Source organism: Nannobrachium achirus (genome assembly GCF_963921795.1).
Source record: "Nannobrachium achirus genome assembly, chromosome: 1".
In the NCBI taxonomy this organism is placed as follows: Eukaryota; Metazoa; Chordata; class Actinopteri; order Myctophiformes; family Myctophidae; genus Nannobrachium; species Nannobrachium achirus.
Window position 1 is genome coordinate 26,041,166 of NC_137810.1, and position 17,576 is coordinate 26,058,741.

General features: G+C 41.0%; 2 protein-coding genes across 2 annotated transcripts in view; both read left to right on the top strand.

The window, feature by feature from the left end:
* col24a1 (collagen type XXIV alpha 1 chain) overlaps positions 1 to 9,024 on the top strand; it is a gene marked incomplete at both ends in the record, with an annotated part of 183,635 nt that extends 174,611 nt beyond the window's left edge. Inside the window, 8 exons of the mRNA XM_080727840.1 lie at positions 534 to 596; positions 914 to 967; positions 2,989 to 3,024; positions 3,563 to 3,589; positions 5,230 to 5,398; positions 6,529 to 6,638; positions 7,492 to 7,728; positions 8,878 to 9,024. Coding sequence (XP_080583966.1) covers positions 534 to 596; positions 914 to 967; positions 2,989 to 3,024; positions 3,563 to 3,589; positions 5,230 to 5,398; positions 6,529 to 6,638; positions 7,492 to 7,728; positions 8,878 to 9,024 — 843 coding nt within the window. The remainder of the gene's footprint in view (positions 1 to 533; positions 597 to 913; positions 968 to 2,988; positions 3,025 to 3,562; positions 3,590 to 5,229; positions 5,399 to 6,528; positions 6,639 to 7,491; positions 7,729 to 8,877) is intronic.
* A 2,682-nt stretch (positions 9,025 to 11,706) lies between these two features.
* znhit6 (zinc finger HIT-type containing 6) overlaps positions 11,707 to 17,576 on the top strand; it is a 44,581-nt gene continuing 38,711 nt past the window's right edge. Inside the window, exons 1-3 of the mRNA XM_080724517.1 lie at positions 11,707 to 11,843; positions 13,814 to 13,879; positions 17,314 to 17,420. Coding sequence (XP_080580643.1) covers positions 11,740 to 11,843; positions 13,814 to 13,879; positions 17,314 to 17,420 — 277 coding nt within the window. The 5' untranslated portion in view covers positions 11,707 to 11,739. The remainder of the gene's footprint in view (positions 11,844 to 13,813; positions 13,880 to 17,313; positions 17,421 to 17,576) is intronic.

Sequence of the window (17,576 nt, forward strand, 5' to 3'; positions counted from 1 at the left end):
TCTTCCCTGGCTTTTTTGTCCCACCTAGTAACAGAGTGACATGGGGTGGGACTTGACAAAGGGTGAATTATTTTACACAAGAAGTCGATCGGTCAAATGGTTGAGATTTGCAGGGGACAAACAGACAGACAGACAGACAGACAGACAGACAGAACACACATTTTCCGTGCATTTATAGATAGATAATGTAATAGAGTAGAAGAGATGGGAATAACTTGATTATAGGACATGAGTTGGGGAACCAAGAGAAAGAGAGAGAGAGAGAGAGAGAGAGAGAGAGAGAGAGAGAGAGAGAGAGAGAGAGAGAGACAGAGAGAGAGAGAGTGTGTGTGTGTGTGTGTGTGTGTGTGTGTGTGTGTGTGTGTGTGTGTGTGTGTGTGTGTGTGTGTGTGTGTGTGTGTGTGTGTGTGTGTGTGTGTGTGTGTGTGTGTGTGTGTGTGTGTGGCACGTATACAGTACATATCTACATGTATCTTGTATACAGTATATCTATAGAGGATATCTGACATGGCCTTTTTGTTTTTTTATGACAGGGCCCAAATGGAGATTTTGGATTGAAAGGTGTGCCAGGTCCCAAAGGTCCTGTGGGTATAATGGTGAGTATAATAGATAGACAGATAATGGGTTCACAACTGTGCTCTCTTCAGATGGAACACTGGGAATTAAGTCCCAAAAGTCCACTGTAGATTACATTCCTTATCAGAGCGATTGTACATTTGGGACTTAATTCTGTAGATTCTACAGCAATGTATAATTGTAATTCTGTAGATTCTACAATGTAGAATTGCAATTAAATTATGCTGATACTGTCTCAGAAAGTGTGCAGAGTGGGGATCCTCAGTTCTATATGCATTCTGTTGATGATCCTGGTTGTGCTAAATTGTTTCTTTCTTTCTTTCATTGTTTGTTGTAGGGATTCAGTGGACCTATCGGTCCTGATGGAATGATGGGGCCAATGGGAACACCTGTAGGTTTCTTACTTTCTGCGTGCATGCGTGTGTTAGGGCATTAACTAAAAGTTAACAAGTCGACTCAGTCGACTTCATTACACAAGTCGACTCCCACCAGAGAAAGTCGAAGTTGAAAAAAAAAAAAAAAACGTTGTATTGTGAAAATAGCCGATCTACATGTAGATCGGCTATTTTCACAATTTCTGCCTCTATATATTTGACAATTTGGACAATGTTTAATTTGTCATTTTAGAGGTATTAAAAAGTCCTTAAATTGGCACTTAAGAAATGTGAAGATACCCTCTATATACTTAAACGTTATGTTGGTTTGTTTACAGTTGAGTGAGAAAACAATGTTGCACATTACGTTAATAATCATCTGGGTACTCCCCAAAATAATTGGGTGGTCGTGTGTGATATGATGACGTCATCAAACTATAAAGTCAACTTCAACTCAACGTTTTACTGAGTCGAGTCGACTTGCAAAAATCACAAGTCGTTAATGCCCTAGTGTGTGTGCATGTGACGTGTGTAAGGGGCACCTGCTGGGTGTATACTCTGTTATGTTGAAAATATGTATCTTTTCCTTTTTTCACAGGGGCTTAGGGGTCCAACAGGAAGCAATGGTGAAATGGTGAGATCTACAAACACGTCAGCTAAATGTACAAAGTCTTTCTAGATGGCTATTTCTGTTCTAGTGTTAGACTGCTGTTCCAAACTCTCTCTCATTGGGGATGTTTGACAGAGAACAAGATACATACTTCAACAGTACTCTGTGTGCGTGTGCATGCGGCCGTGCCCATGCGGCGTGTGTGTTTGTGTCAAGTTCATGAAGAAATCAAAGACAAATCTAAGAAATTCCATAAATTCGAAAACAAATGTTTAAGAAGTAGTGAGAATAGCCTATCTACAAGCTCACAATGCAGCGCGACGCGACGCGTTGTGATCTTGTAGATCTGCTGTTTTCACTAGTTTGGGTCACGGGCAAGCGTCTAATTTCTCTTTTGGGTCTCGACCTGAAAGGTTTCAAAACCAGTGTGTTAAAAGATCCACTGCAAATGATGGATACAGGGTGTTTATGGGTATATGACAGCTGGACTTGTGTCACTGGTGGTTTTGTTTATAACACGTTCCCACGGTGACAGCACATACATAAATCTATGTCTGAGTCACAGTCAAGGTGGAGGTTTCAAGGTGGCTTGCTGTACTCTCCATGGAGCATTACTGTACTCTCAGCACAGCTCATGTAAACAGTGCTGAGGAAATGCCTTGTCATAATGTTAGCACTGCAAGCCACAGAGGGGTCACCGTATATACTATTCTATCAATGTCTTCATCCGTAGTGTAAACTCTTTTACGACTCCCTCCCACTGAAACTCCCTCTCTTTCACACACACACACACACGCACGCACGCACGCACGCACGCACGCACGCACGCACGCACACACACACACACACACACACACACACACACACACACACACACACACACACACACACTTACATGCACAACTTCTCTCATTCCTACTTTTTGTATGATGATTGATGAATTAAGCAAACTACAAAATTCCCTTTCTCTCCACCCCCTCTCTTTCTCTCTCTCCCTCTCTCTCACTCTCGCGCGCTCTCTCTCTCTCACACACCTACACACACACACACACACACACACACACACACACACACACACACACACACACACACACACACACACACACACACACACACACACACACACACACACGCATTCTCCACCAGCTTTCCTAGGCTGATGTTTGACTGTGAGAGTTCCCTGGTAAACCAGAGGGTGCAGTAGACACCAATTTAGACAGTCAAACTTTCATTGCTTTCAGCATAATTGATATATTGACAATAGTTGCCTATATGGGGCATTTTACAATTACACAAACTGTCGATTAGCTAAAGCTGAGTTATTGTTGCAGATGTGGGTTTAAATGCCATATTTTATACAGATTTTGTGTTTAATCTTAAACAAAATCATCTTTTAACATTTTGATTGTATATGATTTTAATTTTCAGGGACCTCAAGGGCCACAGGGAAATCCAGGTCCCAGGGTAAGTTCACTAATTTCAATGCAATATAACAGTGGTTCTCAAAGTGGGGTCCAGGGACCCCTTGGGGTGCTTCTTAATGGACTCTTACAGGTCTGTTACTCTGAGAGCATACAGATCTACTACTCCAGGAGTCCAGGTATAAAGTGGCTAAACTGCAGGCACAGCAATGTTATGAATTGAATTTAAATGTAATTCTTTAAAACGTTTTACTTTTGATTCAGTCAGTTACACACAGTATGCATAAGGCTTTTATGAGGACATGATCTGATCTAGGATCTAGGTCTTGTGAAGTAATGCCACAAACAACAGTCAGATCAACTCTCCTAAGATGATAACACATGGTATGGTTAAAATTATATTTCATAATATACTTGAATAGGAACTTCCCATTAAAGTTATCCATTGTAAAATATGTGTGTGAATCCTGTTGCTAATCATTTTCATGACTAAAATGAGTTCTGGATAGTAGCTTTTAAGCTCTCATTTTACCAGATGAGAATATTTCTCATCATATCTATCATCTTTCTTTCTTCAACAGGGACCTCCTGGGGTGCCTGGTCCCACAGTAAGTCAACTATCTTCCTCAGACATTGATTATTTGAAGAAAACAAATGGGGTTGGGAGGGGGGTGCATATATATGTCCAAGCCTCAAAGTCCACATACAATATTCTGCTGAGACCAGATTTATTTTTCTACTACGCTGTTTTCATTGTAACTTGAACGCAGTAGTACATGACAGCGCATTTGAATGGTGAATAAAAGGGGCATTCTTGTTTTATGACAGAGATCTGCTATTTTTGGCAAAGAGCTTTGGTGAAGAGGGGAAGAAGAGCAGACTAAGTACAGAGTGAAAGGTCAAATGTATTAAGTATTGACGGTTCAGGTGGTTAAATATCTGAAAACACAAATTTACATCAACCCAAAATACACTGATGATTGTGCTGTCAAACGATGAAACTATATGGTATCTATGGGTTGTGGGGGGTCCCTGCTTCATCTCTCTCTTGACTAAGGGGTCCTTGGCCTGAAATCGTTTCAAGACCCCTGAATGAATCCATTTGGGAGTTGGGATTCTGAGGTGGTAGAGGGTCCATTTGGTTACATTTGTACACGCTCAGAGTACTGTGTACTTATTCTGTTTGATATTTTCCATTCATGCTGGGCTGGCGCATCTCTCTTTTATCCCAAGACCCAGGCTTGTTGCCAGGCCAAGCTTAGCTACATTCTTTTGGGAGGGAGAAAAAGCAGCAACAATCTTTTATTGACAGCAGGGCCAAGTTGAGTGAGGGTCGACACATCATCCTTATGGCACAAGATCCGATGTGTTTGCTGGGAACTAGTCAAGCTGACAAATAATCTCTCCTGGAGACAAAATGTGAAAAGGACTCTAGTAATGTTGATCCGGGGATACAGTTATTGTGTAATACTGGTGATGAGTAAACCCTGTTTTATCCTGTAGTGGAAACCAGCCCATAATGTCTCTCCTAGCTTCAGTGACTTTGGATGGGTTACCACAGTTTCCCTTTGTCTGAGTGACTTCCTTTCCCTGTGTGAGCTGCATGAACAGTTTGTTCAATCTGAAGGTTGAAAAAAGGCTGTATTGGGTAGCCTTTGTGTTTACACAGACTGTATGATAATCAGAAGTGTTTATACTGAGTGGAATGTGTTAGTGTACCGTACCCCACCACTGAGGTCAGGAATGTGACAGTTTATTGTTGTATGACTAACGTTTTACTACTACCCTCTAGTATCAAACTGCATTTTGACTGTATCAGAGATTTATCTATACTATGGGGTTTGATATATTATGTACATATAGATAATATATTTTTTAACCTATATTGTTCAGAGTTCGTAAACTATTAAACTGAATGTGCTGAACCCACAGAGGCGGTTCTATCCAGAGGACGCCGACACTGCCTATAGAACAGAGGTATTATATTTGTTATATTTGTATTCAAATGGATGGATGGATGTCAGGGTGGATTATTACCATAATAGATGGATGGATGGATCAATGGATGGATGCATGGAGGGATGGATGGATGCATGCATACTGTATATACTGTATTCTATTTTGGCATATTAACGTAATGAGGAAATAATTATGCTTGACCATTTGTGTTTGCACTGCTCATTATTGTCATGGTTCTGTTTATAGTCTGAGAGAACTGACAGTGCTGAATTTGCATGTATCTTAAAAGAGTTTTCAGAACACTGAGATGGTTTTGCCAGACCAGAACTCGGACATCCTGAAGACTCTGCATTACCTGAGCAGTGTGATAGAGAGCATTAAAAAACCTCTGGGCACTCGGGAGAACCCAGCCCGTGTCTGTAAAGACCTGCTGGACTGCCATCAAAAGCTCACTGACGGTGAGACTATCATATACCTTGTGATTTCAGTGTTTTATCCTCTGTATGTGGGGGTTGTACTTTATTGTTACGTCTTTTGTACAGGTACATAAGAGTAAAATTTGTTTTTGTTTGGCATCCTTCAGTCAATGTGCGCGTGTGCGTGTGTGTGTGTGACTGTGTGTGTGAGTGAGTGTGAGAGAGAGAGAGAGGAGAGAGAGAGAGAGAGAGAGAGAGCGCAACTCAGAAAGTCTGCCTAATCAATTTCAAACGCTTACCCGTACCCTATTACGGTTCTAATTTCATTCTGCTAATGCAAGAGGTGTTTTCGTCTGTCTGTCTGTCCATCCGTCCACCACTTTTGTCATCTTCAAAATTGTCTGGATTGCCATGGAACTGTTCCCCCTCATACTCCATACTGTGATATTTTGGCCAAGATACAGATACATCTTGAGGTAGATCAGCGAGGGTGTTGCTGACAACTGTTGATTGGAAATATCAATGACAGTTGTCATTAATATTAATATCTTGTCTTCATGTTCAGGTGCTGAAAATCATTAAGACCTGGAATGCATCTGTGTCATTTCGATTTGAACCACTTTAACCATTATTTTATGCTTTAACTATTAAAAAATAGCAGATCTACAAGCTCACAGAGCGAGCTCGTAGTTCTGCTATTTTTGAAAAATCATGACAATTTGTGCGAGTCTTTGAATATATTGACCCGATTCTATAAATGTCTTCTAATTCCTTCTAAGGTTTTTGAAAACCTCATGTTTCTATGATCAGTGGTTCTCAAACCTTTTCATGTCAAGGACTCCCCCAAATTATATGTATGTATTTAGCTGCGGACCCCCGTCTCAAAATATATTGTTCGAGGGACCCCCAGAAGCAAAGATTTGAGTTACAAATGTTTGCTTTAAAAAATATATATATTCAAAGATTTGCAAGCTCGCAACGCAGCACTCGATGCCGCGCTGTGAGCTTGTATATCTGCTATTTTTTAATAGTTAAAGCATAAAATAATGGTCAGAGTGGTTAAAATCCAGAGTGCGTTCCAGGTCTTACGGTTTATTCTCACAGGACTTGTTGAATATTACAGAAAATTCTGATTGTTCCCTCCCTCCTTTCTCTTTGGATGTGTGTTGTAGGCCGCTTTTGGATTGATCCCAATCTTGGCTGTACATCTGATGCCATGGAGGTCTTCTGTAACTTCACTGCAGGAGGGCAGACCTGTTTACATCCAGTGGCATCAAATAAGGTAAGACGGAATGAAGTGGTAAAATCATTCACATCTCAAACCTCCAGAAGGTTGAACAGAAAAGAGAAAAATCTAGAAATGACTCTGTCAATGACCGTCATATACAGTACACCAGTAAGACACCCTAAAGGGCGAGGTCGCGCCATGTCTTGGCCATCTGTCCAAAGGGATTTGGTTCCCCTGCCATCACAGGGATCTCCATATATGGCAATAAAAGGGATTTGGTTCCCCTGACACACAGTGATTATATATTGGCATTCACAGATATGGGCTTAATATTGATGACATCAGGGATCTCCATATGTGGGCATAAATGGGATTTGGTTCCCCTGGCATCACAGGGATCTCCATATCTCCATATATGGGAATAAAGGGGATTTGGTACCCCTGGCATCACAGGGATCTCCATATATGGCAATAAAAAGGATTTGGTTCCCATGACATCACAGTGATGACAGAGCGTGTTGTCAGAGCTTGAGAGTCAATCAACAAAAAAGACAAGTGTTACCCGTCCGGGACACGGACAAGATGTGACGGTCAGGTCATACGTCCAGACATAAATGCTCATATTTTCAATAAATGTAAACAAATTACCTAAATGGGTCCATTTTGGTTCCATTTGTACACTCAATATGGCAAAGGATATAACAAAAACGTATTTACCCATTCCCAGCTATACAGTTGGCACTTTAACAATTTTTTCAAAATTACTTTGTATAAAGATGAGTTTTATTGAGTCATATGTGACTTGCAGTTAGCTAATGGTTTTGTCTAGTATTAGTTATTGGTACGTGGTTCTGCATTGCAATTGTACTTAACCATCTATTTCCTTTGGTTGGACGTCTCATTACAGATGGTGTTTGGTGCGGGGAAAGTCCAAATGAAGTTTCTCCACTTACTGAGTACTGAGGCCAGCCAGAGCATCACAGTGCACTGCTTCAGTGAGCCACCTTACAGTAACGCAGACAGCTTCAGTGCTGGTGGCCCGATCCCCCAGGATGAACCCCCGCTGAGGTTCCGTGGCTGGAGCGGACAGGTGTTTGAAGCAGACACATTACTTGAACCACACGTGCTACAGGATGAGTGCAAGGTAATGACCGTTAGAGTGGTGGTTCTCAAACTTTTTGTTCAAGTCAAGGACCCCCAAATTGATAATGTATTTGTCCACCCCACAACTATAACAAATACAATGTTGAATTTTGTCCCGTTCCGATGGGACCGAGACTCCACAAACTTTCCATCCGAACCATGGAAAGTTTGTGGAGTTGCGGTCCCATCAGAACGGGACAAAATACCAAAGCCTTGTGGGCAAGACAGAAAGAACACAAAGAACTTTCTTTTATCAAGCTATAAGACCCTTGAACAAATAGTGCTCTGACACAAAGGTGATATTTTTATTTTAGCGGATACTATTAAGTTAGGCTCTGTTACTTTTAAAACCTAAAGCACCCTTTTATTTAACTTTTTAGATTTTATTATGTGATGATGCTTTTATATATAGGCTATTTATATTATTTTCTACTAATGGACTGCAAGTCCGAGGAGTCCTGTCAAATGAATTTCGCCCTTTTCTTACAGTAAATGCATTTTTAAGGTGTGACAAAGTATTTCTGATTCTGATTCTGAACAATATAGTTATAGTTATCGTTATAGTTAGGCCTATAGTGTTTAGTGTAGGAATTGACCATTTAAGTGCATCCTTCATCTTGCTTTCTTTCTTGGTTTATGCTGGTGTGAATTAAAACTTCCCAAAGACAACAGAAACAATACAGTCTGCATTTTCCATCATGTTCACAGTGCAGTGGTTCTCAAAGTGGGGTCCGGGGCCCCCAGGGGTCCTTTAGGGGATTCCAGGGGGTCCCCAGCAAACTCACAACACATCGCAATGTGACACATTGTGTGAGCTAGATCTGCTATTTTTGAAAGATTTTGATAAATTGTTATGAAAAAAAATGAAAAAAAAAAGAAAAAGAAGAAGAAAAGAAATCTCTCATTGGCGTCCCTGCCATAAAATCCTTTCAGGTGGATGTCTGTGTCCATATACATCAATTTGGTGGTTATTGTCATCCAAATGTTTGAGAACCACTCCTATAGTGTAGGAAACGATGCGTAGATGTCTAACCTTTACTCAAACTGGCTGAAGAATTTGTCCACTGTCCAGTCGCTGACACAAAATCTCAAATTGTTACTGTACGTGAGATGTGTTGAGACACTTACTGTGTTCCCTTTCTTTGTACAGATCCAAGATGGCAGCTGGCACCAGTCACATTACTTGTTCTATACTCAGGATAGTCGTCAGCTACCAATTGTAGACGTACAGCAGCTTCCGACATCACAACCCCACAGCCAGCGACATATAGAAGTTGGACCAGTCTGCTTCCTTTGAGGCCAATATCGCCTACAACTAACACGTTTATATAAACTAGTAAAACACGGCATACAGCATGTCTGCCTACCAAAGAAAGGCTTGAACACCAAGCTGAGATTGGTTTCTGCACCACGTGGGAGACCTTCATCTGGTGTTTGTGAGAATTTGTTTGTGAGAATGACAAACACCCTGTCCAGCCCATGGAAGACCTCAGTGGAGGAACTCAGTCTCTATGGGACACCCAGGCCACGAAGGCCAAAGGAGAACAGTGTATACTAATATTTATCAAACAAAATGTGTAAAATATTTGTGTTTATTTGCGTGTCAAAAAGGTGCTTGGGTTGGCTGCGTCTTGGACCCATATTAGTCCCTGATCTCAGGGTATGGCCGATCCATGCAGCAACCTATCTAATCCCAAAACTCATACCTCCCCCTGCCACTCCCCAATCTTACACACTAGCCATCCTAACCAGGGGGCCTAAGCCAGAGGAGAGTGCCAGGCCCCTAAATAGGAGCACTGTCTAACCAAAGGTTCCTAAGTGTGCAATAGCATGTGGATAATGTGTGACTGTTTTGAATATTGCGTTTCCAATCAAAGGCTTTTTCCCCCCTACAGTTTTCATAACAATCTTGTCTTTTGTCTGATCCAGCAAGACATGTTCATCTTCACAGATGGTGCTCTACCTCTACTCCGCTCATTTGCCTTCTAGGAAAGACGCTTTTGTCACGTTAGTATTTTTTCCTTCAAGTTGTATGTACCGGTTACATCAAGATCTATTCTGTTGTATGAGTACTTATTTTGCTTTGGTCATTTCTAATTTATGAACCATTTTTTTTATATACTACATCTCTTTTTTTTCAACTTTTCGTGCTTTAAGGTAGGTTCTTCAGTGGTAACCTATCATTGGTGCTGCAATAAAATAATGAGTCATCTGTGTGTTTTATTTTTCCTGTGTATATATTGACAGCATACTGTATGTTTGATTATTTATATCCTTTTTGTTTTTGTTTGCATTACTGTACCACAGTAAGTTATACTCTCAGAGATCTATTTGGTCAACAACAATCCATGCTAATTAAGTATTTATGTTTTTAAATAAGTGTGTTTGTATGCACACACTTGTGACAGTATGTGTATCATGCCTACAGACAGTGTATGTGTCAGCTCATTCTGTGGTTGTTAATAGGACTGGCAGCTAACATAGGCCAGAGTCAGAATCCATTAAAAGGGCAGTCAGAAGATTCTTAAGTTATATTACCTTGGAGAAAGTGTAATTGTATACATTCTCTGGTGGATAAAGTTGAATGAAATGTGTAAATATTAAATATGTTGACATCAAATAAATGGAATGTTTTATCCCCAAACTGTTTTGGTGCTGTGCTTTCATTTTAAAAAATAAACACGAGTCACGACACGCGCATATCTCCTTGTATGGGCCGTTCTGTCCGTGATGTTAGTTATCACTGTGAGTTCCATGCTCGTACGGACATACTGTACTCATACGGACACTCATACATACTGTACACACAAAGCCAGACGTAAGAGCGGTTAGCACCGCTCAAAAAGAAAAGAAAACCATGGTTGTTTGTTGCACGGGTAAAGTACTCACCCACCACCTTGGAGGCCTGAGTCCTCTTCAGTGCCTCTGGCTTGGGTAGGCACTCCAACAAACTCCTTGGCTAGAAGCAGCTGGTGGCTCCATGTTTATCTGAGGATACATAGTCACTATTGCACAGCCAGACATTAGTGATCTCTGACCTGTGATATGTATGTCTTGAATCTAGATTCAATGAATAAGCTTGGACACTGGAGAAATCAGTGGTAACTAGTGTAGACTATCAGTATGCATGCAGAGATCTCTGATCGTCTGGCTACAGGAGACATGAAACATGGTTGTCTACCCTACCATGTGGAAACATGGTTGTCTACCCTAACATATGCATCTCCCCTATCATAATCCAACAGGCAGATTGCAGGACGAACCCTAAAGATTTTCCACGACCTCATAATTTGGGCAACATTTCCGGTTGAGTCTAAGGAGTGTGTGTGTGTGTGTGTGTGTGTGTGTGTGTGTGTGTGTGTGTGTGTGTGTGTGTGTGAGTCTGTGTTTGTGTGTGCAAGTGTTTATATAAACGCACTAGCCTCCATATAAATATTTTACCACATAAAATGTAATCTTGGTGAAGATCTAAAGGATTTTCTCACACATTCTAGATATCCAATTCAGCTGAATACAATATGCCTATCTACTCTTACCTATCTTCTGTTTGTCTAGATATTGCCATGAAATATAAATGTGTGCACTGCACATATATTTCTTAACATCATTGGCCATTTGTAGCAGTACACAAGATGTAACAATAAAGTATAACCTTGAACCTTGGTCTGATTTGAATATTGTTACAGCGCCTTGACCCTTCATTGTCTGTCCTTTGAGACAGGTCGTGGCAATACTCATTTCATGCACTCCTGTGTGCAGAGGTGTGTGTGTGTGTGTGTGTGTGTGTGTGTGTGTGTGTGTGTGTGTGTGTGTGTGTGTGTGTGTGTGTGTGTGGCTGCATTTCAAACTCAGAAACACTAGGGGGCCCCATTGTGCAATCCCCATGCCTGTGCTCAACCCGGACCTCTCCTCCACGTGTGCTGCATGATGAAGCAAACAGCGGAAGTAGTGTTGTTTTGGACAAGACTTGCTGTGTGCATGTGTTCAACAACGTGTAGTGTAGTGTAGTGTAATGTTGCCGATTATGGACTCCGAGTCAACGGCACAAATGAAAGACATAAACGACGGCTTAGTGGAAGAGATAAAGGGAACGAAAAGAAAGATGTCCCTCTCAAAGTAAGTGGTTTCATTACATAATAATAAAGGCAATGTGGCTAACTGGCTACATTAGCTTGTCTTACAGCTGAGCAAACAGCATCATCACTAGTGTTGTATGCATGTATACTAAGCATTTCAAACTGTGTGTATGTCACTTAATTGCCTGCGAGACGACTTTAGCGTGGATTGTGGGAATAATTCTAATAAGTATTATAAATAACAACTCATTTATAAAAGGCAGTTCAGGTGGGGATACTTTTTTGTTAGTTTACAAAATAAAAATGTAAAAGAGTAAGTAATACATTACCTCCTGAAGCCAGTTATATAGTGGTGGAAACGGTGAAATAGTGTGTGACCAGGGTCCAATGTAGCTAGGTCCAATGCTGCTTCAATGTGTGAATTAAGGGCATCTCTTCTTGTCAGTCATTCCATTCATTTGGGTGATGCGTGTCAGTCAAAAATTATGTGGGTTGGGGGAACACAACCTGGCAAGGCTGGCATAAATGAAAAATGGTCACATCACATTAGTCTGTCTGCCTGCTTCCTCTACAAGATTTTCCCTGATTCTAAATTAATGCTTATTATCAAGCACTGAAGTCATAAACATAATTTAATCCCCCATGCAGGGATGCAGGTGTCACAGCAGTAACAGCAGCCAGTAAGAGAGTGAAATACAGTACTGCTAAGAGCAAGTGTCAAGAGGTATTGATCATGAATTTGAACCAGCTGTGTAGATGGAGATCTTGTAGGTTAACTAGGCAGACTAATATGACTTTTAAAAAATCAGTCAGGTTGTGTTCCCACATTATTATTGACTTCCACAGTTCACTCAAATGAATTGATGACTGACAGGAAGTGATGATGCCCATCATGCAAGGCCTCCTGGCACACTGGAAACTGTGGATAAGCTCCACTAGAGAAGAATTCAATGAGAAATAAACCCATGTCCCACACAATGTAGAAGAGATAGAAAGTATATTGAAACCAGGTTAATGCACCTGGTAAGTTATTAGCAGCACTACAGTAAATAACATTATAAAACGGCTATAAACAATATATTACTAAGAGATAGGCTTAACAGTGAACGGGCCCAGTAGTTAATGGTATGGCAGATGGAGGCTGTTCTCAGTAGTGTAGGTGGTCTGTCCCCGGCTCCCCGCTCCATCCATGCACCATCCTTGCACTGCACAGCAGCTATATTGGAAGTAAATTGAACCCCTGCCTTAATTCCTTCACAGGTGTTACCATACTGTGTGTGACACTGATTAAGGCCAAATGGCCCCTCATGGGTCTGTAACTCTGAGTGTAAAAATGGAACCAAATCCGTACACTCTCAGAGTTATGGTGGTCCTTGAAATAAAAACGTTAAAGAACCACTGTCTAACACTAAATAGAACAGAGCCTTTATTAGAATCATTGTTGAAACCTGTGAAGTGTGAAGGAAGTAAGGAAGGGGCCCAATATATTTCCAATATGGCTGCTGCGCAGCCTGTTGCCTTCATTTGGACAGGTACCATTATATCTTGCACAATACACATATCCTTTCACACTGTATAATATCATACTCTAAGTCGTCTAAATGTCTAACTGTCATCACGACAAATGGTTGCACTTTTATTGCCCTCGTTTTTAGCCCCCCCCCCCCCCCCAGTTTAGACATTGCCAATTCACCCTCTGTACAGTGGTCTCTGTGTATCTGTCAACTCCCAGTGTTGGCCTGGGGAGGGAGTAGTCAACCACGTGCCACTGATACACATGGATTTGTGTGCAGAGGTTCACACAGGCACCCCAAACAAACTGTAGGAGTCACTCTTGCATATGGGAAGACAGTGACATGATCCCCTGCTGACATCCCACCCCTGCACACTACACTGCCAATTGTGTCCGTAAAAGCTCTGTGTTAGCTGCATGCCCCATTATTGTCCTAGGTGATTAAATTGAATCTGATAAACATTGATTCTGGTAATGATATTTTTTCCATCCAACAGCTGCGGTGTATGTGGATCTGAGGAAGCAAAGTATAGATGCCCTGGCTGTCTCAAACAGTCTTGCAGGTAATGCTGCCAATTCTATGGAAATCTCTCTTTTCCCCATTCTTTTTACCAGCTCAACCTTTAAGTTCTAAAACAGTACTGTCTGTTTTTCAAAGATATTTAGCCCTGTTTGTAATCTGTGTATGGTTAAGCTACTGTACATTGCCCATGATTTAACATACTTTATGTTAGATGTCTTATAAAGACATCATGTACCAAATCGAACCCTCAACCCTGTAATATACTGTACTGTACGTGCTTCTCACTGTGGAGTATTTGGAACATTCTGAGCTATCCATGTCCATGTAACAATTTGGTGGAAAACCTAGCGTCAAAAATGAGAAATGCCAGCTGGCTCTTTGAGGCTACCAGTGGCTGCTTTTTTATTTTAGAGCCTGGCTGAGAACATATCTGCTTCCCAGTATGAGTACACTGAAGACGGAATAGCATAGCCTTTATATAACTTGCATTAGCTGTAATAAGACCTGACTTTGATGCTGCTTGCCTGCTCCAAGGCTTTTCCTGCCCCCGGGCCACCATTAGGCTATGATGATCTCCCCTAGGTGCTTACCAACCATCTCCCTGTTTAAACACCACTTTATTGGGATGTATTATCTGTGATTTAAAGACTCTATCGTAAGAAATTATTGGAAATCTCACGTGTAGCCAAGAAGGCAATAGTAAAACTAGCCCTTACGGTTGTGAAATACACAGGCCACGTTGAGGGGAAAACTGATTAGTCTGTGTTAAAGGATGCTATTGAGATTTATGTGTTAGTCAAGGGTTTGGGATTTAGCTTCATTACTTAGTACAATAGGCCAAAGTTCATTGCTTGACTTAGTGCTGTCTTGCAGAAGGCTCAGGTGGGTATTTGTTGTAAAATAAAACAGATTCTCTCAGGCTCTGATGGGTAAATCCACCCGGAAGCAGAATGTTTATATTATTCTCACATCATTTTAGACTGTAGTTATTGTGAGCACGGCGTCTGTAAACACGAAACGTCTCCCACAGTTCACACAAGAGCCAAGACTCTTGATGATGTCATTAAGAGACAAATACTCATAACAAAGAGCCTAATGAATCATCATACATTGAATATTTTCTTTATCGTCACTGTCCAGCAGAAACCTTGTATCAAATCAAATCAAATGTGTGTTTCAAATGTGCACTTTATTTAATAAATTAAGCTCTACCTCATCATATACTGTAAGACTGTTGCACACAACTGGTGAAAATAGGAGATCTACAAGCACACGATGCCTCACGGTGCGAAGCGTTGTGTGCTTGTAGATCGTCTATTTTCACTAGTTTTATTTTTTAAATGATAAATACAAAAGGAACGGTTTTGGACATACAAGGTTTCCACCGACAACAGCGTTATGGTTTTGCATCTGTATCTCGGTTTGCTGAGACTGACATATGACTTTTGGCATTTTAGATGAAAATCAATAATGATTTTGCAACATTTTCTCTGTTGGCTCTGCCTCTGACACTTGATTTTTATGATTCAGTTATTGCTATGTTTTTGTTTTTACTGATGTAAAGTAATGTTGCTTTGATGGATTGCCATTGATAACTAAACTTAATATTTCATGGCCATGAATCTCAAGGCTTTTACAACTTAACCTTCACATTCTAAGTAGCTTAATGAAGGTCACACCTGCATATTACATTAAGATTTACTGGAATTGAAAAGCGGGTTGTCTGTCTATTTCTCGTATGACTCCCTATTGCTTTGGGCATCTTTCAGCATTCCTTTTGCATAGTTTCTAGGTATATGCTTTTTGCGAGACAGACCACATACCTTTCTCTCAGCAAGAATCTGAATTGGATCTTTCTTTTCATGGATCACATCTCAACTCAAGTGTTGCATAACACAGATCTGGCAATTTCAGAATAATTGCATCAGTGACATTTAACCTAAGGAAATTATATTGTTGCAGTTATTTTTCAAGTGTGTAGGTTTTTTAATGTATTCTATAACTTTTTTTGTTGTTGCTCAAGATGGAGCCAGATGGAGCCTGGGATCTAATCTAACCTGGAACCATAATATTCATAATCAGCTCTGATGGTGTGGTTTTCCACAAATTATGAAGCCCCTCCCTTTTGTTTGGGGAACAGGATGGTTGGACACATTTAAACATCAGTCATAAGTCAGCCCTGGTGACTGACAAGCATACTCCCAGGGTTTCAATCTGTCAGGGAGGGAGTGCCATGTGACGCAGAGACAGTTCCCACAGTGTACCAAGACATTTCATGATTTTGATTTACACCTCGTTAGATTCGGCATTGGCTTTCCAATGACCTGGATCCCTAGAGAGTGAAAAACTGCAAAACTGCTCAGGATTTTCCAGACCCACTGTTACATAATACTCAACCTTTTGAGCGATGGTCACACCGTCTCCTTAGCATGACCGGTTGTATAGCTATGCGTCTCTACAGTATGTGTGTCTGTAGCCTGGAGCCTGGCCTGCAATACTGCTGGGTGACCCCACACACACACACTTACACACACACACACACACACACACACACACACACACACACACACACACACACACACACACACACACACACACACACACACACACACACACACACACACACAGCTCAGTTCACACTTCATTTCAAGGACCCCAGTTTGATATGCAATGCATTAGGCCACAGACCCCATTTGGATTTTGTTTATCTTGTAGATACCATTTAGTTGGGACACTCTTGAGTTACAGACCTGTAAGGGTCCATTTGGTTTCTTTTTATCAATAATTGTTGCTTCGGACGTCCCGGAACCACCTCAAGGACCCCTTTGGCTCCCTGGGCCCCAAATTGAAAGAATGCGTGCTCCTCGCAACAACTTAATCATGGAAGAGAAAGAGATACTAATTCCCTCCATGAACTTGAAATGCACAGATGTTTTCCTCCTAGAGCTTAAAACCAAGGAAGAAGTCTCTTAAAACCTGTAAAAACCCACTTGCTCATTCTGGCAACCAGAAGCAAACTCCACTTTCCGTCTTGTTTTTATTTTTATTTGTATTTTCCCTGTGCAATAGGGCAACTCATTCTGACAAGGGTCTATGCCCATTGCGCTGTTCAGTGCAGTCTAAGCCTTTGAGCTTTATTGTATTTTTCATTCTCCCTTAGCAGGTGTTCATTAACATCTATACTACTAGTCCTTACCCGTTCAAAGATATGAGCTCCGAAATGATGTGCAGTATCTCTGTAGCCATTAAACGAAACGGGTTTCTTACATTGATGCTCCTACATCATGCAAGCACCAGTTAAAGTTACTTTCCATCCCTCATATACTGTGTGCACAGTGCACATCCCATAACCCACACACTGCACATCATTTTGGAGCTCATATCTTTGAACGGGTAAGGGCTAGTTAAGTATAATTAGACATGAAATTCTACCAATAAATGTATAATCAACATGCTTTCCTTTTCTGCCTGCAGCTTGCTTTGTGTGAAAAAACACAAGGAAGATTCAGGATGCAGTGGTGTCAGAGACAAGGTGGCCTTCGTGGCCCTCTCTCAGTTTGATGAGATGAACCTTCTCAATGGTGAGCTTTATCTTTAAGCAGCGTATTTGCTTATTTTCAACCCAAGGACTTTGAAGCTGAGCGGCACAGAAAGGGTGTTTTTTGGGGGCTATTGTTTGTAATGATAAGCAGCACACTTTTACTTTTTGAAAAAAATACATTTAGTTGAGGTTAAAT